The 22,602-nt window shown below is 39.2% G+C and overlaps 1 protein-coding gene across 8 annotated transcripts in view; it reads right to left on the minus strand.

Annotated features, from left to right (window-relative positions):
* The window catches only part of FGF13 (fibroblast growth factor 13), a 281,106-nt gene that overhangs the window by 51,028 nt on the left and 207,476 nt on the right, over positions 1 to 22,602 (minus strand). For 7 of the 8 annotated variants that reach the window (XM_075187305.1, XM_075187304.1, XM_075187309.1 and 4 more), the window contains one exon: positions 576 to 686. In XM_075187305.1, the coding sequence (XP_075043406.1) occupies positions 576 to 686 (111 nt within the window). Of the gene's footprint in view, positions 1 to 575; positions 687 to 1,965; positions 3,047 to 22,602 lie in introns of those variants that run through there. The other variant, XM_075187307.1, reaches the window with a different exon arrangement.

The following is a 22,602-nucleotide window of genomic DNA, read 5'->3' on the forward strand; positions in this document are numbered from 1 at the left end:
AAAAATAACAGCTTTCATACGGTCTCTGAGAATGGAACTTTCCAGAAGAAGTGATAACACTGTTACGTGTGAGTGTGTATTGCTTTTCTCCAACACACTCTTTCCTGATAGGGAGGCGTTGGAGACGATTAGTTTGAAATTAACCAGCTTCCTGCTATCAGAGAAGGCTCATTGGTATACAATGGCTCATCTGGGAAGGATAAGGGTTAAATTAGTAACGGGGTACAACTGAAGTAGGGACTGGTCTATTATTGGTAGGGTGTGTGGGTGAATATATGTTCTTTGATGAAATGTAATGCAATCTAGAGAACATCTCTAGATCTCCATGGAAATAACATTTCATTCTCCTAGTTGTCAACAACCTCGTCCCCCTCCTCAGCTTGTTTTTGTACTATTAGCATCTAAAGTATAACACACTTTATTGACTGTATAATTGCAGTCTAGACGTCATCTGCTCTAGATAACCATGCCCTGCATTTCAGAGAGCTGTGCGCCTGCCCACTATCAAGCACAGGGGTAAAAGAGCAAAAGGAACATAGAAAATATGTTCAGTTAAAAACAGGTCAAGAACTTACTGTAACTGCTTTCCTCTTCCTTTGTTCCATCAATTGTGCCATCGGCTTGGAGCTGCAAGTGGTAGCCTTGCCTGCTATACAGTTTAGTGATTATACCTTTGAGTTGAGGTTCTGTAAGAAGGCAGAAAGCACAAAGTAGATTAGAACCATCTCTTAAACATGATAGAATTCAATAACCTTCTGAATCAGTCCTGGACAATTGCATCAATCACTCATCACCTCCATTCATTTTCAGAGACTGAAGCATACCGTATTACAAGTATTTATTTATTTTTAAATTGTTTTCTTCCAAGACGGTTGCATTGGTAGCCGTCTTCATATTGCAATTTTGCTAAATTATTATCTGTGCTCGATGTTGTCAATTCATTCACTCAGGCAAAAGGAAAAATAAACATGAACAATAGCAGGAGGGAAATCCCATATCTGCGTAAGAAACCGCTGCTCAGAGGAAAACTGTGAATGTGAAATAATATGTTTACAGCCAGGGGGAATGCCTGGTGATTATTTTCAAAGAAATTGCAACGGATACCAATTTGTGCAGTCTCAGCTATTCATGCTATACAAAGAAGGACCTGCTGAATGACACAATTATATGGCAATATTCAGATCACCTCCAATGACACTTGGACTATAATTTGTCGGCATTGCAACAATATTTGAGTACATAATGCTAAGTGAAAGTCATGACTGCACATTTTATACATGGAATACATGTATATGTGTTTTGGATTGATATGATCATAGCAAGCTATATATATATATATATATATATATATATATATATATATATATATATATATATATATATATATATATATATATATATATATATATATATATACACACACACAGACATATATATATATATATATATATATATATATATATATATGCAACACTAAGATTTTACCTATGGCATCACCAAACCACTTCAGCTATAAATTCAGGATACTTTGCATAGCAAATGTGAGTAGTAAATACGGCATAAAGATAACTTCTGCAATCTTTCATTCAATAGGGAACGTCATGGTAAGGTTGTCTGTAGAACACGCATGACATAGGTTCCAATCTCTATCTCACGATCAAGATTATTATTAAAAGACAAATAAAATGTCCAATGGAATAGAATGTTCCCTTCCAGAATGTCCCAGCAAACCTCCAATCAGATACAAGATACTATGCCCTGTACATTAACTTATTACAATGTTGTTTTGCCTTTAGGTTCTTGTATACAATTTAGCGGTACACTTTAGTGAAATCAAACAGGTAATTTACTGAAGCCCATTCTAATAATCTGGTAATCACTGAAACATATAACTTATGCACTATTTGATGAGGCATGACTGATACATGACGAAGGTTGATGTTAGACCATAAGAAGCTATCAAACCTGGTCGTCGTCTTCTCCTCTTTTTAGAGCTGAACAGTTTGACCCGAGAGAAGACATTGAGTTTATTTTTCTCGCAGGTCCCTTTGCCTTTGCTGGGGCTGCTAACACATTTACATGCGTTGGACTTCTCCCTCTCCCGAGCTTGTCTCTTCTGCCTAATAAGCGAGCTGGCAATAGCGGCAGCCATAGCTAATGTTTAACAACAACAACAAAAAAATCTGGTCTGTCTATTCAGGCAAAAAAATAGGGATCAGACACGGTGACAATTTTTTTCCGGAGACTGAAAAAGTTCACATTGGTAACAATGATCCTTCTGTGATAAGTTCCTTTTGAAGAATGAATATTGTCACATAATTCAGATCCATTGGTAAAAATATACCCTAACTCACTTCTTCCCTTTTATAATTATTGCCAACTTTTTCAATCCCTGAGACTTCTTTGAACCATCAGCCTCAGCTTCAGAGGGTGTAGTTAGTCTCCCTTCTTTATCCGGTGGATTATTTTGTCCAGAGTTTTAAAACCTAAATATTGACCAATATTGCAGTATGGGCTTGACCTCGATGAGACAATGGTCTGTTCTTTCCACTTCCATTCTGGCATCATTGATACAGCTCACGTCTGTTTTCTCCAGCTCATGCATCCTTCTTCCCTTAGACACACTAGTTACATTCCAGATAAAAATGAGCCTTTTCTCTATTCCAAGAAATCTGTGTACAATGCAGCAGCAGCAGCTGCCTCAGTCTACAGGCACTGAAGCCACTTGTAACTGTGTGTGTGTGAGAGAGAGAGAGAGAGCGAGAGAGAGAGAGGGAGAGATGCAGATGGTCTGATCCCCTCCTTTTTTCAATGAAATACAGAATAGCTCTGACCAATCTCCTATTCTATGTCATCTGCAAACATCTGGTTACTTTTACTCAGCGCAACAAAAGCATTCACAGCTCAGTTGTTCCATTTGTTGATTAAAGTCATGTATGAATTGTACACTGCCAGCTTCCCCATCTATGCAGAGCTTTGACATGTCAGGTCAGGATGAGCTGTGTCATGATGAAGGTAACCTGCTCTCAAGAGACACCTCCCGGAGAGAGAAAGGTAATTTGAATTAATTGGCAAATGACTCTTTCATTGCCAGGGCATGTTAAAGATGCAAAATGAATAACTGGATTTGGGAAAGAAGACAATGCATTATTGGTCTTTGCTGAGGGCACTGGATTGGCTGTTATTGGATGTATCCTGATTGGTCTGTGTAATTTTCCTGCCTAGTTCTTCCTCAAAAGAGAATATTAACTATGCTTGCAAATACCATTTTCCAGTTGAAATCTGTCCGTCAGAGTGAATCTCTAGATATCTGTTTGGTATACAAGGTACCTTGTTCATGATATTGAAATAAATGGATATACACTTTACAAACAATTTTAGATGATTTATGAGTTGTAACCAAATAATATTCTTTAAATATTACTTCAATCCCACTGTTTTCATTATTGTGATTGTCCTGTTCTGTACTTGATAATTATTTTGTAAGAAGTACTGGACCTGCCATCTTATATCAGTTATGTATAAACAGGCAGGAACAACACAAACTACTAGTTGTGCCAAGACTACAGTAATAAAAATATATATATATATAAAAAAAAACAAATGATTGGTCTAAGCACAGTAACATAGTAACATAGTAACATAGTTGATGAGGTTGAAAAAAGACACCAGTCCATCAAGTTCAACCTATTTTGGATCTCCTGCGATCCTGCACTTATATTTGAAATTAATCCAGAGTAGGCAACCGCCCATCTGTTTCAATTTTGAAAATCCCCCCAGACTCAATATTGCAATCCAATTTTACCCTATATCCACTACTATCCTTTATTTTAAATTAACGGTCGTATCCCTGGATACACCTGTCCGCTAAAAATTTCTCTAACCCTTTCTTAAACATATCTATTGAATCTGCCAGCACAACCTTCCCTGGCAATGAATTCCATATCTTGACTGCCCTTACTGTAAAGAACCCCTTCCTTTGCTGGTTGTGAAATTTCCTCTCCTCTAACCTTAGGGGATGACCACGTGTCCTGTGTATGGTCCTTGGGGTAAAAAGTTCCCATGAAAGCTCTCTGTATTGACCCCTAATGTATTTGTACATAGTAATCATATCTCCCCTTAGACGCCTCTTTTCTAAAGTAAACAAGCAATTGATAACAAAATTAATAGCTGTATAAACACCCAAGTGTGCACAAGACAACTTGACTTTCAGAAATGTATTGTGTGGTACAATTTTACGTTTTGTAGTACAACTCCAATTTTCCATTTTGTCAGTGCAGCCTGTATAATCTGTATTATTTGTTATTCATTTTTTGAAATAAAATGGTCAACTAAAAATGCCTCCAAATGTTCCTCCTTTAAAAGCATTACAAGCAATGGTATTATATTGTACCAATATATTTTTACATGTTATATACTTGTAAATATTGTATTACTCAAAGATCTAATTTGTGTTTTATTTTTTTCAAAGAAAGAACCAAAGGACTAAGTGTCTATATTATACCCAGAAATGGGCCTTTAATTTGGTCTATCCACCCAGATCTCTTATTTTCTTGTGAATACTGGGGGTGCACTCTTCATACCAACCAATCACAAAGAAAAATAAGTATGTTATCCAGGGGTACACTAGGATGTATACATCCTGGTGTGCCATTGTTCTTGGTTGTGTTTTATTGTTGTCAGAGTGAAACATAAAACAAATATGTGTGCAAATATGACACACCTGTCCACATATGGCGCAAATAACACCATTCTACTAAATTGCCACTAATGGACTGTAGAGCCAACCAATATAGATCTTCTTGTGTTCCTTAGTGGAATTTAGTGGAACTCTTCCTTCTCAATATGCTCAGGTTTGATGAGTGTTCCACTTGACATCATTGTCAGGTACATAGGTAACTCATACAGTGATAAATGTTTTATGTTGGTATCCAGAGCTTATTCACCAAACTAATACTCTGATACTCTACTACTCATTGGGACGGCTCCTTTGTGTGGCCATCTACAGGGGGGGAATTCGGAGAGCATGGTCAGAGGTGGAGCTCGGGGGAGTGAGGGCGTGCAGGCATGATTATAATATAATCACCATACAGCCTGTTGAGCCACTTCCTCCCTTCCTTTCCTGTCACCTTGGCTCCATTTAGTTATATTTACTTGTTGAAGTTGGCAGTATATGGTGGTATGCCATACCGCCACTTCTCCTTCTGCATTGATTGTAAAACTATCAAATTCCCTTCACTTACATTTCCATACTGCCACTTCAAAATTTCTACCTTGACCACTGGTTATATGTAATACATAAATATTCTATATGGTAGAGCAGATTGAAACTCTATATGGTTAGCATGCAAACGGCAGATGGAGATAGCTGCACTTTAGATTAGCACTGTGCTTAACCTCCCTTATAATTATCCTCCCACAAATATAAAACATTTTAAAATTTGTGAAGGCTGCGGGTAACTATATGGTTGTGCCAAGGAGAGACATCACACCAAGGACAAGGTTGTTTAGCGGATCTGCTAAATACCTTCTCAGTTCAGCTGCTGGCCCAGCGACTATAACTGTCTTTGCTGCTGCCATCTCTGTTGTTCCTTGGTGATCTCTGCTGCCACCAATCATGGGGAACAACTGTCCTGGCTCTTTATCTAGCAGTGAACATGACAATAAAGAAAAACGCCAGAATACAGTTACTCCAGACAGATAACCACAAGAGAGCACATGCTGCATGAAAGCATAAGTCTTCACTAGAACCAGCAGAAGGCGGCCACTCAGTTATGATAAATGGGAAAGGACAGTTATTGTTACTGTTTTAAGCTTTCTACAGTGACTGGTTATGTTTTGTGTCTCCACCTTCCACTGTGTCTCCTCGTTCCCACCATGCTACACCACAGGTAGCTGCACAGAAATGCCAGTTGCCAATGCTTGCCTTATATTTGGAGCCACATGCAACTTTACCAACCAACAACTACAGTTGTTATTCAGCTACCTTATGTATCCCACATTGCCCACACCTCTTAGATTGTAAGCTCATTTAGGCACAACACCTTCAGCTTCTAGTTCATGTCATTGTATGTAATTTGCGTGCCGTGATCTCACCAATGTACAGCACTGCACAATATGTTAGTGCTTTACAAATCAGATAATTATAATGTATGTGCTGAACTATTAAGCTATATATGATGGCCACAGGAAAGGTGGATCTGATGACTGACGCCTTCACTTCTTTGATATATCACAAATTATAAGTATTCTCTTTTTTCTTTACACTGCATATATTCTTGTCTACATTACCATGCATGGATTAAATTGTGATATAATGTTCATGTTGGCAGGTCTTTTCCTATATCACCGTTATCTTTCCAAATTGCACTCATTATCAATTTAGCCTTTAAAAGCAATATCATTTAGTGTCTAAGGCAACAGAGGGTGATCTAATGATTTAGTGTTTACAGTTTCAAAAAACGAATGATAATTGGTGTAATAATGTGAAAATAGCACTTACAATAGATTCAATTATCAAAATGTTGTAGTCGCTACAACATTGAATACAGTAAAATTGACATGCCTCTAAAAAAATATTACATTTCTGTTTATTATAGCTACACTATTATTGAAGTCATACAACTGTATAAAATAAAATTGACAAGGAGCAAATGCTCAGTGCTGTAGAGAATTATATTTGATTGGTTGTGAGCAATTGCTATTAAAAATTGCTATTAACTTCAGTTAAACTGAAGCCTAGTAGGTAGTTAGTTATCAGTTTCATATACCATATTCCACGTTGTCTCAAAATTTTTTACATAATCTCCCAAATTTTGTCTTTCATTATTCTTGTAAGCAATCTTCAGAAAACCATGGGGCAGCACGGTGGCTCAGTGGTTAGCATTTCTGCCTCACAGCACTCTGGGCATGAGTTCAATTCCCGACCATGGCCTTATCTGTGAGGAGTTTGTATATTCTCCCCATGTTTGCGTGGGTTTCCTCCGGGGGCTCCGGTTTCCTCCCACATTTCAAAAACATACTGGTAGGTTGATTGGCTGCTATTAAATTGCCCTTAGTCTCTCTTGGTCTGTGTGGGTATGTTCGGGTATTTAGATTGTAAGCTCCAACGAGGCAGGGACTGATGTGAATAAGTTCTCTGTGCAGCGCTGCAGAATTAGTGGTGCTATATAAGTAAATAGATGATGATGATGATCTGATCATTTTCAAGCATTCTGTAATTCTGGTTGACCACTCTCTGGATGTTAGTGAAGTCACTGCCAAGCATTCTAACAGGTCTGTGTGTGATCCAGTTGATCTGCCTGGGAGCCCAATGAAAGTGGCTATATTGGAAATGGATTCTAATATTTGATACTTGAGCCAAGCAAGATGATGACCTGTGTAGCCAGATTCAGACATTCCCCCAACGGTGGGTCATTAACAATGTTATGTGGTATTTCAGGAGTCACATGTGGCCCTTCTACTGTGCTCAACTTCCAAAATGATGCATCTAAAAGGTAATATGAGACCCAATTGAGAGAACAGTGTTCACCTGAAAAAAATATAATGTAGCCTACCAGTAATGTACTCAACTGAAGGATTATTTAACAATCTGCTAAAATGCACCCAAGGCTAGTTAATTGGCCTTTAATATTTTCTAAATCATGCTTACAATTATTAATTAACAAGCCATGGAAATATTCCAAATGTGCTCAATGCATGACAAGTTAGAAGTGCTCCATTAAAGGCATGTAAACTGTGATCTACCAAGAACGATGGTGGTAGCAGCAGTGGTGGGGTAGTACAGTAGAGCGAGCTATATTAAAGATTTAATATGGGTTCCATAACATCTTTTTATTGTTGCAATATTTCTTCATTATAATTTACCTTTGCTGGGTATACCTGGATACCTCGCCCTACAAGCTTTATGCAATTGTCCGAACCTGAGCAGTTACCTCTTATTTGCTGGCTTATAGGTTATAAGTTACTATTAGGCTTTCACACTTTCTATACGCAACTTATGTGCCAGCTACTGTACAATTGTCAGTTGATTTTTTTTCTTTAGAATTCAATTGATACTTTCTTGGAAATGTAGGTCATTTTATTTGGTAAATGATACATCTAATATATTGATTCTCCACTTAGAGTTATTGGTTTTCATACCTTGGCTCAAACAGTTGACTTGGATTTTAGAAATGACTCTGGATTCTCATGACGCGGCAATAGGCAAATTGTAGCAATTACTTAACCGGTTAATATCATAATGGCACTGTGTTATTTACTCATAAAGAGGCCATTTTCATTTCCTGTCATGGCAGCATTACCACATTCTACTGTATTGATCAGATATGTTTGAGTACTTTCTTGAAGTGCAGAATACTTTTTATAATGCAAATAAACCACATTTCAAATGACAAAGATAATGGTTTGGCTTAGCAGGCTCGATAATGTTTAAGAGACAGTAGTGTAAAAATATATATAGTGACCTAATACAGATATGCATTCATAAATATAGAGCTATGTAGTATGACGTTCTTACATGCTCACATACTATGTAATGCTTTGTAGTTTGAAGTAATCACATGTTCACATACTATGTAGAGATATGTAGTATGGAATATTCACATACTATGTAGAGTTATGTAGTATGGAGTACTTACATGCTCACATACTATGTAGTGCTATGTAGTATGGAGTACTTACATGCTCACATACTATGTAGAGTTATGTAGTATGGAGTACTCATTCACTTACATACTATGTAGTGCTATGTAGTATGGAGTGCTCACACACATATACTATGGAGTTGGTGGGGTTAATGTGTTGCAATCCAATGCATCGTCCTAACTATGGGAGCTGCTGGTCCACTGCTCTAGTCTCATTGAGTATGGCTCTACTATTAGTATATATATATATATATATATATATATATATATATATATATATATGTAACAAACCATAAATGATTTAATTATAATATATATATATATATATATATATACACACATACACAGTACTCACAGCGCTGGGGTCCTGAGTTCAACTCCTGACCATGGCCTTATCTGTGTGGAGTTTGTATGTTCTCCCCGTGTTTGCGTGGGTTTCCTCCGGGTGCTCCGGTTTCCTCCCACACTCCAAAAACATACTAGTAGGTTAATTGGCTGCTAACAAAACTGACCCTAGTTTCTCTCTCTGTCTCTGTGTGTGTTAGGGAATTTAGACTGTAAGCTCCAATGGGGCAGGGACTGATGTGAATGAGTTCTCTGTACAGCGCTGCGGAATCGGTGGCGCTATATAAATAAATGATGATGATATACAAACATGATCTGTTGTACCTTTACTATTTACTAATTATAATTAAATTATTTATAGTTTGCTACACTTAATTAGATTTAAGCTTTCTAATTCTTCTTAATTTCTCATTACTTTTTAAATTCTTTCAGGTTTTCCAAACAAATAGTCGCCGTAAACAATATAGACAACTCAATAAAATAATGATCTTAAAAAAAAGATCACAGAGATCTGATATGTTTGAAAATACAGTAAACAGGAAAAGACTAGCAGCAAAACGTATGTATTCTTCACTAGTCCGTTTACTAGAAACTGGGACTATACACGGATAGAATATATACCAAATGCGATCACTTGCCTTTGCATTGAACCCCCCCCAGTTCCATTAGAATTACACCAGTACCACTGCCAACCCACCAACCACTCTAAAGTTAATGCTGACAATGGACTGGCGAGATTAGTATGGCATGATCTTGAGCATCTCCCACAGTTCATAGGATGCCAGGTAGTGCCATTTGACCAGTTAAATTGTGTCTCTACTTTAGCAGCAAATATGGTAGAAGCATTTTGTATACTGCTGCTACTAGAGCCAGCCTATCTGTATACTGGCATTTAGCTTCCTGTGCTGATCTTTTGCAGCCCAGGTAAAGTGCATGTTATATTCTCATGTTTTTCCCAATCTATCTATGCTCTGATTGAAATGCCAGAAGCAAAACGCGATTTAAAAGTGTGTGCGTGCTAGTGCTGAAAGTCAAGGAACTAAGTGAAAAAATAAATCATGTGTACAATAATGGTTCCTGCTTCTGGCTTGATCTTATCACTTTTGTATAGCTCTTTTATAGTCAATGGATGAACACAAGTCAGAACCTTGCTAGAAGGCTATATATATATATATATATATATATATATATATATATACATACATATATATATATATATATATATATATATACACATACATACATATATATATATATATATATATATATATATATATATATATATATATACATACATATATATATACATATATATGCACATAAACACACATATATATATATATATATATATATATATATATATATATATATATATATATATATACATATACATATACATATACACACACACTACTGGCACACCTGAGCTTGAAGACATTTTTTCCGGCGCACCGATAGAAAAAGGTTGCCAACCCCGGACCTAATGGGATTAAGTCAGGCTTTGGTAAATTGGGGGCATGGTTGGGTGGATGTTGGTAGGTATGCAGATGAAGCTTGTGACAGTAAACCCCACCCTTTCAGCAATAGATGCTACTAATTACCAGTGAATTCTGCAGGTCAGTAGATTTCTATAAGTTCAGAAGTAAGGTTACAGGTTAATGACTTCCAAAATCAAAAGAAGCATTGTGGTTTACTGCAGATAAAGGAACAGCTGATTACGTGACACTAAGACAAATGACACAATTGCTACTGAGTAAGTAATAGATGCTTTGACCATAACGTTGATCTCCAGAGCCCAGCCAGTCGATGTCTACTGAGAAAAGTCTTAAACAGATGCACATTGCTAGAGATGGCATCTGGAATCCCTAGTGTGATTTCACCAGGATTTAATCAGCATTGTTGCGTGAGAGTTTATAGTGGACTGAACGCAGGAGTCAGGCTGTTGATAATGCAATTAATTATCTGTTTGAGGATAGAAGCAAGGCAATAAGAACTCTTCCCTTCACTGCAGACTTGTGCAATCTTTCACTTTACACTCTAAATGAGAACTGCCATGCTTGCACTTGACGAGCAGATACATAACACACTGAACATATTCTGCACATATACAGTATCGGAAGAAACAAAATAAATAGACTTCTTTCCAGAACTGGATTCCCAACGATCTTATTTCATGTCATTAGTGTGCCTTGAGGTGTACAATAAGTATGTTATTATATGCAGAAATCACAACAGATACTTGCAGTGGAGATACTGTATTTTATCCTAGGAAATTACACTCCTGCTGACACATGACAATGAGAATTTTCAATGCCAGTAGAGCAAAGTGACTCTTACTTGGCTTTTCTTCACATCATCAAAACAGTAACAGGATGAAAACAAAGCTCAGAGAGTGTAAGTAGGTCACTGAGGATAAGTGGTAGTAGCACAATTTGTGTTGGATGTTAATGTAATGTAATGACAGATTACAATAGATTACAACAGAACACATCTGCAAAACCACAACAAACTTATTTACAATTGCAAAATACAACAAATGTAACCAGACCCATGTAATATATAAACAGATCTAAAATCCATGGTAAATTTCTTTTCCAGTGTCAATACATCACGTACCATTCACACTGCGTAGCTTCTGTTTCTATTAAAGAAATTTTGCAAACGTTTGTTTTATGGAGTATTTGTGTGAAATTGTCCTATGGGTCTATTTTGTACATGTGACCCATCTCCTAACAGTAACTGCTTTCTACATACACTGCCAAGTAGAGTGTTTGTAACACCTGTCTTGAAACTCCTGATATCCTCCAGGGATAAGCCTTGGTGAGTCCCTATGGCCAGCTACCTAGTATAATGAGATTTGACCAGGCTAGTATGAAAATATATTTGCCTTATTCAGCTCAATCCCAATGATGTTGGGTAGGTGACGTGGGGAATGGTGGTAGTGGTGGTAGTGGGGGGGGGGTCTGTGTGGCTGCATTCAGAAGGCTCACTATGGAAAGCCCCCTAAACATGGCAGATAAATACACTCTACTAGCAAATGGTTAAAGAGAGGATCATGGATGTAACTCTGCCGGTCCTAAAGTTTGTGTAGAGTCCTGGAGCTGCAGCTGCAACTGTTGGGGCATCCATCTATGAAAGGACATATGAGATGCTCAGAAGAGGACTCTGCTCTTTTTTATAGCAAAGTGGTAGATTTGGAGGTCATGTGGGGTCTCAGGGGTGTCTCTTATGTGTCCCCACCTTCAGGTCATGTAGCAGTCACACCCCCTACAGCCACGGTAGTTCCGCCACTGCATAGGATTGGGGTTATATGTGCAAATTAGCCCTCCCAGTCGATCAAAGGCTACCAGATTGCTATCGCCAGCGGTGGCATTAGCTGGCGAAGCGATTCACCGTATTTCTCCAGTGCAAGCTTCCCCATGCAAAGCAATGCATGTACTGGTTCCACTGGGCATGTGGAACTGGCATGCCAGGTCATGCATTGCGCAGATCCACCAAGACTGGCCTGGTAACGTGGTAAGACCACTCTTACCACTGCCAACCAGTATCGCCAGGCAGTTTACTATCACTTAGATCCCACTGTGCAATTTTTTCTTAGTAAATCAAAGAGACAGCCGCTTTTTAATAAATAGACCACCTGGTATCTTCTCTGGCATATCCAGCCTACAGGCAAAGTGGTTAGTTATTGTAAGGATGAAACGTAACACAGCAAAAACCTAGCCTGACTGGGCAATAAGTAATACAGTTCCGGTAAACTCAAGTTAGCAAATGGAACTCCATTGAAAGGTAAAAAATTAAACTTTGAATTAAGGATTTTTCCAAGGAGAAAAATAGGTAATGTGTTTAAGTTTGTGTTATTTCCTCCTCTTACAATTCATTATGGATGTTGTGCACAAAACAGAATCTCACTTTAGTATTGTAGGTGAATAATCAGGATTAAACAATTGTGCATAAGAAACAACCCTAAGCACTCAGATACCCTGACCTGCCTATCATTCAGAGCAAAAGTTGCTCTTTCACAAGACTCCATTTTGCCAAGCAAATGTAACAAGGTAAAATAGGTACAAACACAGTCATGTGACTTCAGTGCAGGATAAATAAACACTGCTTAGGCTTAGTCCCTCTTTACAGTAATGACTGACCATTTATTCATCCCCAAACTGATGCTCTTACAGCAATAAATGTTTTCAGGGCCTCCTCGTAACAATGGTATCCATTACTCACTTGTTGAAGAGATCCTGTCACCATTCTATTCTCAGAAATGCATTGAGTTGATTTGACGATTCATACGCAGGGGCAGGGCCTGTGAATTGTATCAGATCCCTACAGAACACTGTCTTATAGATGTGGGAGGAGCTGCAGCTTTCTGTCATCAGGATCCGTGCAATCCCAGGGAGCACCACAGGTGGCGCCCCGCAAACTACTCTCACGTAGCAGGAGGGAGGTGGGGATGACACCCTCTCCTCCAGGGACTGGGAGCGTGACGCTTGGCTGTGACACCATAGCTAAGCACCACACTCCGTTCTCGTGATGGCTGCTTCTCATTCATGTCAGCAGCCAGTGCTCTGTATGGTGGCATCATGAGGACATTTAAAGCCCTGGATAAGTGAGATGTCAATCATTAAGTGTTTTAGGTGACCACTACACATTGGCGCCCAGGAACACTTTATTAGTACAGTAACCAGACCAAAGCATCAGATCACAGCCATATTTTGAACTACCAGTGTTCAACATTGCTTTCAGCATGCACAAAAAGCAGCTATATTAATTATTTTCTCTGACACCTTAGAAGAGATTGTCTCAACAGGTCTGCAATCCAGCAAAGAGAAAATGTGCTGCATTATGAAAGTGACACTCTGGAGACAGTAGCAAAATAGCTAGGAAATAATACTATGTGCTACATCATACAGTCCTATGCACAGATTAATAGACTGGCAGAAAGACACAAAATAGACAATAAGGACAGACTAACATCATGATTGTATGGACATCTAGGGGTCTATTTAACAAGACCTCTCTGTTATGAAGATTTTCTATGGCTGCTTATCGCAACCATAGAAAATCTATGGTGCAATTTAACAAAAAAAAGATCACTGGTGCAGCTGACGTGTGCTCAGCTCTCAGGCGACACTGAATGGCAGCCGTAAGAGGAGTCTTACCACTCGCCAGGCCAGTGCTGGGCCCTTCTGTGCATACAAATACTCGCTAAAGAGGATGACTTCTTATCCAGGTGCATATGCTGCGGATGTAGAGGCGGAGGCAACACGGTGGAGTTGTGGGTGGGGAACGGGTTGGCGATGACGATAACACAGACACACGGCACACATACAATAAAAAAGCGATGGAATGAAAAAACGACAGATATATTAACATACTTAACTTAAAAACGACTGTGCACATCTCCTTTAAATTTAAAGCGGCAATGTCAGGACCCTGCAGGGACACTGTTTAAACAGGGTCCCGACATTGCCGCTTTAAATTTAAAGGCATGAAGGGCGCACTGACGTCACACAGAACTGCCGGAGAGCTGGGCAGTCGGAAGGAGGTCCTGTCAGTCTTCTGCTGACATTGGAGATGTGCACAGTCGTTTTAAGGTAGGTATGTTAATATAACTGTCGTTTTTTCACTCCATCGTTATTTGATTGTAGGTGTGCCGTGTGTCGGTGTTATCGTAATTGGGTAAGCGATTACCACTGGGCTTAGTGGCATTCTCTCACTATGTATCTGAATGTGGCAGCTCGGTGGCTAAGTGGTTAGCACTTCTGCCTCATAGCACTGGGGTCATGAGTTCAATTCCCGACCATGGTTGTGTGGAGTTTGTATGTTCTCCCCGTGTTTGCATGGGTTTCCTACAGGTGCTCCGGTTTCCTCCCACATTCCAAAAACATACTAGTAGGCTAATTGGCTGCTATCAAATTGACCCTAGTCTCTCTCTGTCTGTGTGTGTTAGGGAATTTAGACTGTAAGTTCCAATGGGGCAGGGACTGATGTGAGTGAGTTCTCTGTACAGCGCTGCGGAATTAGTAGCGCTATATAAATAGCTGCTGATGATGATGATGAAGATGAAAAATAAAGGGGGAAAAAAAATTATTTAAAAAAAAAAAAAATGTGTCAATTTTATAAATAGTTCACTGTGTATGCCCTTCATCACCTTCACCATACCTTGAATAAGATAACCAACTTATATAAAATAAAGACACGGAGACCTGAGTAAAGTGGCACTAACGTATTTTATTATAACCTAATTAAACTTGGTGGCGGAGAAAGAGCACTGCGGATCAGCTCCAGCGATACCCAACCAAGCGTGGACATGGCAATATAGCCTTAAGTCCACCCACTTCTCTCATAACCCCAACTGCTTGGCCGGCCCTAACCTGGCATCAGAGTAAACTGCACTCACCTCACTACTCACTCCCCCTCCCTCACTGAGTTGGGCGAGGCCCCCCCCACGGGAGGGACAAGAGTTACCGTTGCCTTGTAAGGGGACAAATACCTGCGAACAATCACGATAGAGCCGTCTATATCAGCCGCTGATCGCAGTGCCTTCCTCCCCCACTAACTACCTATAAACCCTAATAACAGGATGTAACAAACAACCATTAACCTTTAAAAACTTTACTTAAAAAATGGCGTGGGTGGGCGGGATTTTGCCAGCCGAGTGACTCAGACCAGGAAATGCAACAACTATACAAAGCCACAAGACCCCCCCCCCCCTCAACATTATTGGTCGGGTCTAAATCCCATGTTAACCCCTTCAGGTCAGTGCAAGCTCGAATGCAACACTGTCACTATTTAATTGCGTTCGTCTATAGGGGACTCTCTTGTAATTAATAGAGAATTTTTTATTGCAGTGACCCCGGCTAATGCCATCCTAAGGCGTACTTGTAACCCTACTGACCATGATAAATAGGCTTCCCCATGCAAAGCCCCCGGTGAAGAATACTGCCATTAATAGTCTTTACCAGTCAGGGAGCTTTGATAAATAGGAAAAAATCCTAAATATGGCAAAAATTGCAGTTTTCAAAAGGACCTAGGGCTTTTCTCATATTAAAAAATAGACCACCTAGAGTACCTCGGATAGATTATATGGATAATTCAGTCTATTACAAGAAGTGGGGTCATCACATGCTGCATGATTGGGGGCTCTGTAATACTGTATTCTGGATGCTGGTTGTGGTATATACTGGTCAGTGGGGGTATGTTATATTACATGATTAAGGAGATACATGCTCAATGTCTTATTAGAGCATGTTGGTCATCATTTTGGCGATGTTTGTGTGATGAGCTCTTTGCAAAACAAAGCTTTAAACTTTCTAATTTAAACTAACGATGGGCAACCTTATAACACTCCAGGGTATGGAGCCTTCTACCCTTCAAAGTGGCCGCACATCACTTGTAATCTCAGTAATTACTTAAAACAACACCTATAATCAAAGAAAGATACATCAATCTGTAATACATACCATCAGGCATTTTAATATATATATATATATATATATATATATATATATATATATATATATATATATATATATATATATATAAAAGAAGAAGTTTGTTTGTTGACAAATATCTTCCACAGCTCTGAAGGCAAAACTACCAAATCTAACCTATTAGACCACATAGTGACAGAGTGACAGAGCGACAGATATTGAAAATATCATTTTTGGGTTGTAAACAATTGTTTGACCGCAGGAAGGAAACCACAACACGAAATAATGTCAACGCGAGAAAGCAACAAATCTTATTTTCTAAATAGCATTTTTGGTCTATTTACCAAATAAATGGCTAATATATAAAAACGGCTACATATTACAAATCTGACCCCTGCAGCGCCGGGTGACCCTGCTTATATCAAATAAATGTTACAAGCTGTAACAAATAACTATAACAACTCAATATGACTTCTGGGTGACCAGATTTTCCACTACTTTCTCAAAGTAAAGTGTAATGCGGTCCTGAAAAGAGATTTCCATACATCAAGTTGTTATTAATGTGCCCCATAATAGAGAATCTCAGATGTGTAAATGGAACCAAAGATAAGCATGAACTTAGACCTACCTAAAATTATTTACCTTCCTTTAATAAGGTAAGAAGAAATCATATAGCTCTTTCCTGTGGAGGAGCTATAGAGACCATGGGGCTATAGCACAGTGGGACGTACACAAGTTTGCATAGCGCCTCTTGCGTGAATTCGCCCTGTGCATGCCCAGAATGTGTGCGCATGCATATGTGCCTATGCAGAATTGTACGATTCTAGCACTTACACTTGTCTGTGCCAGGAGACACGAGGCGGGGCAAGGTAAGGGGTCATCTAACATTCGCTGAGTACAGTAAAGGCGTGTTTAAGCAAATGCAACTCATGTAAGCATGTACAAACACACATACACCTGCTGTGAGTTGTATCTTTTGCACCCCAGAGGTGAGTTCCAAGAGTACGAGGGACATGAACCAGACTCCCCGGATGTTCTGGGAGAAGTAGACAAGTATGATTTACATATTGCACAGTGCGCCTTCAGATTTGTCCCCCTCTTCACACACCTGGGCACTCCTTTAGTTTGTGGGGCATCTTTAGAGAATAGAGAGTAGGGGCCTGATTTTGAGTTAGGAGCAAAGCAAAGAAAAGGAGTAACTTTGCACCTTGGCAAAACCATGTTGCATTGGAGGGGAAAGTGAATTTAAAATGTGGGGACAGATTTATAGTTGGGGTAGGGCATGTCCTAGATCAACTTTAAATTTCAGTGGAAACATAAAACTATCAAGTATTTGTGTGCTACATGAAACAACAGCCAGTATTTAACTTATGTGCAAAGTAATAAACTAATTTGCAGCCCTTGCATTGTAACATGGTTTGTCTAGGTACAAAGTTGCTCCGTTTCTTTGCTTTGCTCCTAACATAAAATCAGGCCCTAGGTGTGCATTTTGATGTGCACAGAGCAGAATATCTAGTTGCACTGATGCAAAACCAAGTCGCAAATGAGTTCTTATGTGTTTATGCATTGCAATTATTTAAATACAGAAACAGATGCTCTCAGTTTTAATAATAAATATATAACTCCTTGCTATTATTTACGTGACATTATTATTTTTAAAGGGGGCACTTGTGGATCCTGCGACCAGTAACCCCTCTATTACCACTTACTAATCAGATTCTAGTTATCATTTTCTAGAATGTACTTGATAAATGATAGCTAGAATCTGATTTGTTGCTATGGGCAACACCGCCACTTTTCCTTTTTAGAAAGTATAGAAAATCTACCCCTAAGTCTCCTGTCTCATTACTAGGCTGTACTCTCACAATACCGACAGCCCAGGAAAGGGTGTAAGGAGATAAGAAGTGCTCTGCACAAAAGAAGCCATTACTCAATTCCAACCATGTAAATCCATGCCAGGAGTTTGCACGAGTGTGACCCAGGTGGGAGGTGGGAAAATAATTTTGGGCAAATGACAACAAAATAAAGATTCTTGGCCAAAGTCAAGGCAAAACATTGTGGCCCAAATCTGACACTACCAACACCTTAAAAACACCATACCCACAAGTATGGTGGCGATCGCATCATGGTGTGGGACTGGGCACTTGGTAAAATAGAAGAATGGATGCTGCAAACTGCAGGGAATAACACAAAACAACCAGTTAAATCACACTTAACAATTTAGCAGATCTCGCCTCCGGGAGGGGAAATCTCCATGCTGCATCTTGGGGGTGTGGCCACATGAATCGCATCATTAGGCCCTGCCCCTCTGCTAAACTGAACAAAATTTGGCCTATTACAACAGCGGGGCCAATATGCCATGATTAAACCCATCCCCACACACTTCACCAACGATGTGGGCAGTATGCGGGAGGTTGCCCTGCTCTCCTGGGAGTCCAGGAGAACTCCCAAAAATTCGGGAGACTCCCGGACATTCTGGGAGAGAAGGCAACTGTGCTGTTAATTCTGCTAAAAGTTAAAGCTTGGGTAAAAGTCATCTTTCAGCAGGAGATCTCAAGCACAGGAGTAGCTCAAGAACAAAAACGTGAATGTCCTGTGATAGTCCAGTTAAAGCTCTGATCTCAATCCAATTGGGAAATTGTTGCTGTAGTTGAAAATGTGGGTTACACATCTGACTAACCTGAGCAACCTGGAGCAGGACTGCCTTAGGAATAAGACAACATCACTCCCAAACAGTGTTCAAAGATGGTACATATTTATCCCAAAATACTTAAAGCTGTTATTGTTGCAAAAGTTACCTCTACAAAATATGAAAGTGTGGGGATTCAATAATTATGCAAACAGCATACTTGGTTAAAGATCTGAATTGCAATGCACTGTATGCATGTGTCTACAATGCACTTCATTACAAACTAGGAGGCCTATTTAACAATCTTCAGATGTAGCCCAGGTAAGTATCATCTGTCATCGTTGACTAAACGGGGCACTTTACTATTAAAGTTCCGACGATGACTCGTTCCTACTGACAACTCTGGGTACTGCCTGGAATCTTTACTGGGTCGCGAATGGCAATTGCTAGTTTTGTTAAAGAGCACAGAGGACAGCAGGAAGGGTGATGGAGATGGATCCGAAGATCCCTCTCCTGTAATGCTCTCCCCATAAGATTGTATGGCTAACACCTGAAGATGCAATCGAGGCCAAGCTCCAAAAAGATAAACTTTTCAGAGCTTGACAAATTTAATCATACCACGGTCCCCACTGAAAAGTATGGGGACTGCAGTATTATACTATACCTTGCCTAATGCAGGAGATAGCTCAGATACATAGGATTGATAAATAGGCTTATATATGTTTTTATTGCAGCTCAATTGAATAACTGACTTTTGATACCCAATCTCCCTCTCATAATCACACCACAGTACTATAAACCTATATATGCTTTTGAATAGTTTGGTCACTGTTTACGTTTGTTTAAATAAACAGCTGTTTCTGAACTGTTCCGGACACCTACACCTATTAAATTTTTTGCTCTGAATCTTGCATTTGGTATGGTGACACAGTGGTTAACATTGCTGCACCACAGCGCTGGGGCCATGGGTTTGATCTTGAGCGCCATCTGTGTGGAGTTTCAATGTTCTTCCTCTGTTTCTGCACTGGTTTCCCCCCACAGTCCAAAAACATTGGTTTACTGGCTGCTGACCTAAATCGACCTTAGTGTGTGTGTGGCATAGAATACAGGGGTAAATTTGGTCCAGCAATATGGAATATTTCCTATGACTGATTAGCGCAGCAATAGAAAAACTTCTTTTGCCCAATTTAAAAAGAAAGTTTCGCCAGGGTATCCGAGTAATGCAATACTGGCGGGCAGCAATAAGGGTACACTTACTGCTTCACCAGCCAGTGCAGGGTCCTTCAGCCCATGTATGACCCAGCAAGCTTTGCATGGGGAAGCTTCGTCAGAGACCCCCAGTGAAGCCTATTGCCAGCGATACCCAGCGATAGCACACACCGGCCCGGTAAAAAATTCCATTTTTGACGACTCTAGGCCTTTTCTCCTTCTTTAAAATATGCCCCTTAGACTGTAATCTCCACTGGGTCAGGGACTGAGAAATATGCTTTATTAATCTTAATAAGGTGGAGCTATATAAATAAATGGTAATAAATAATAATACATGATAACAATAATACTGTTCTATATGCTTCAAAACAGCACTCAAGGGTTACGGTCATTCCTATCATAAACAACTAATCTACCTCTGTCCACCAGAGGGTGATAGCGAGTACTTTGCTGTGTTGTAGCTATAATAGCCAATAAATAGACATGCACAAAGACATATAGATAACTAGATGGAAACATAAAGACACAGAAGATCTCATGCTGAGTTGAGCAAATGCCCGTCTGTAAGCATATTTGGTACTTCCTTACACTTGAGAGAGGTGGAACGGGGAGGGAAAGGATGTGCAAATGCAGAGTACAAAAAGGGTGTGTTCACTAATTGTCAACTGTGGCAGGCCCACCCAGAGATGCATATCACCTTTCAGTATCCATATCAATTGTAAGTACCCGAGGGCTGGTGGAAATACAACTTGACTATGATGACGGTCGCCAACAATAGCAGCTTCTGATTGGCTGATTAATCTCTGAAGCTTTCTTGATTGCTGGTGCCTATATTATATGTGGACGTTCTTTAACATAAATGTCTTACTACTTTTATTCATACAAGAAAAGGAAGATTATACTTGGTGTATTATAGAGTGATTTAAATCAAACTTAATAGTGATTTCATTTGTCACTATCAAAACAAATGTTAAAAAAAACTTTCCTTGTGCTTATGGAAGTCAGTGTATCTGGGTGCAAGTAGGTCTGACCGTGGCATGTGGGCTTAGTACGTGGCTTTTTAAAGCATATGCTTCCACCTTAGCATAAGCCACAGAGAGAGGCAGAGGACAGAAGGAGAGCATTCTCAAACAGGCAGCTGGCTGCATATACAAGTGACGTTTTTAAGTATAAAAGGAAAATTTGAAGCTAGAGGGACATCTAGAGGATGTTATATTGATAAGTATTTTATTTCCTTGCAAAATATAAATGCAGAATATATTCTATTGTGAATACTTTCTGGGTCTTGGCTCCAAAGAGCGCTATAAAATAAAGTAGTTTGTATATTATGGAATTATTTCAAGAGCTTCCATTTAACACAATTACATCATCATCACTTATACCTTAAATGTGGGCTGCTTTTGAATATACCTAATGCGTTTAATCCGAAGGATTTCACACTGCATTCTGTACCAAATGTATTTACTATTAACCTTTCCAACTTACCAAATGCACTTAACCTGATATTGTAAATGCACTCACATGTAATCCAATTGTCTCACTTCATGTGATACTGTACTATGTACATTTAACAATCCCCTGGGTAATTCATTTTCTACTCAGCTATTTTCCTTCTCTCTGTGTAAAGCAAAACTATGTAAAGGATATATAAACGCTGTATTTACCATCAGACAGCAAACCTTTGCCTTTTTTATACACACTGTCAACATCAGCCAAGACAATATTTGTTGTTTATTTTTCACTATGAATATAGCCATATCTTTCCCAGGAAAAGACTATAACATGAGGGAAGAACAGAGAGAAGCTGCCAGGGTGTCATAAAGGCTTTATCATAACACTGACTTCTAGAGGTAGATTTACTAACGCTTCTAAAAAGAAAAAGTGGAGGTGTTGCCCATAGCAACCAATCAGATTGTAGCTATCATTTCATACAATGCATTTGAGGAATGATAGCTCAAATCTGATTGGTTGCTATGGGCAACACCTCCACTTTTCCTTTATAGAAACTTTAGTAAATCTACTCCCTAAACACCAGACTAGGGCACAGATACCATGGGTGGGCATGATACCAGGCCAATCTGGCAATATGTTGTACTGTGTTACTCTGATATAGAGTACATTGTCTTATTATGATAGATTGTAATATAATACATTTTACTTCCATGTAATATGATTCAGCACAGTGACCCCAGGGATGTTTTTACAATGAGACAAAGTAAAAATGTAATTCACTTCCCTGCTACCACCCTAATTTCCTCCCTCCCTTGCCTGCACTGCTTACAACATCCCTACAGAAAGTACTCACAGACCTCTCCTGCACTAACTGTATGACAGGCATGCT

Source organism: Mixophyes fleayi, chromosome 9 (assembly GCF_038048845.1).
Source record: "Mixophyes fleayi isolate aMixFle1 chromosome 9, aMixFle1.hap1, whole genome shotgun sequence".
Classification (NCBI taxonomy): Eukaryota; Metazoa; Chordata; class Amphibia; order Anura; family Limnodynastidae; genus Mixophyes; species Mixophyes fleayi.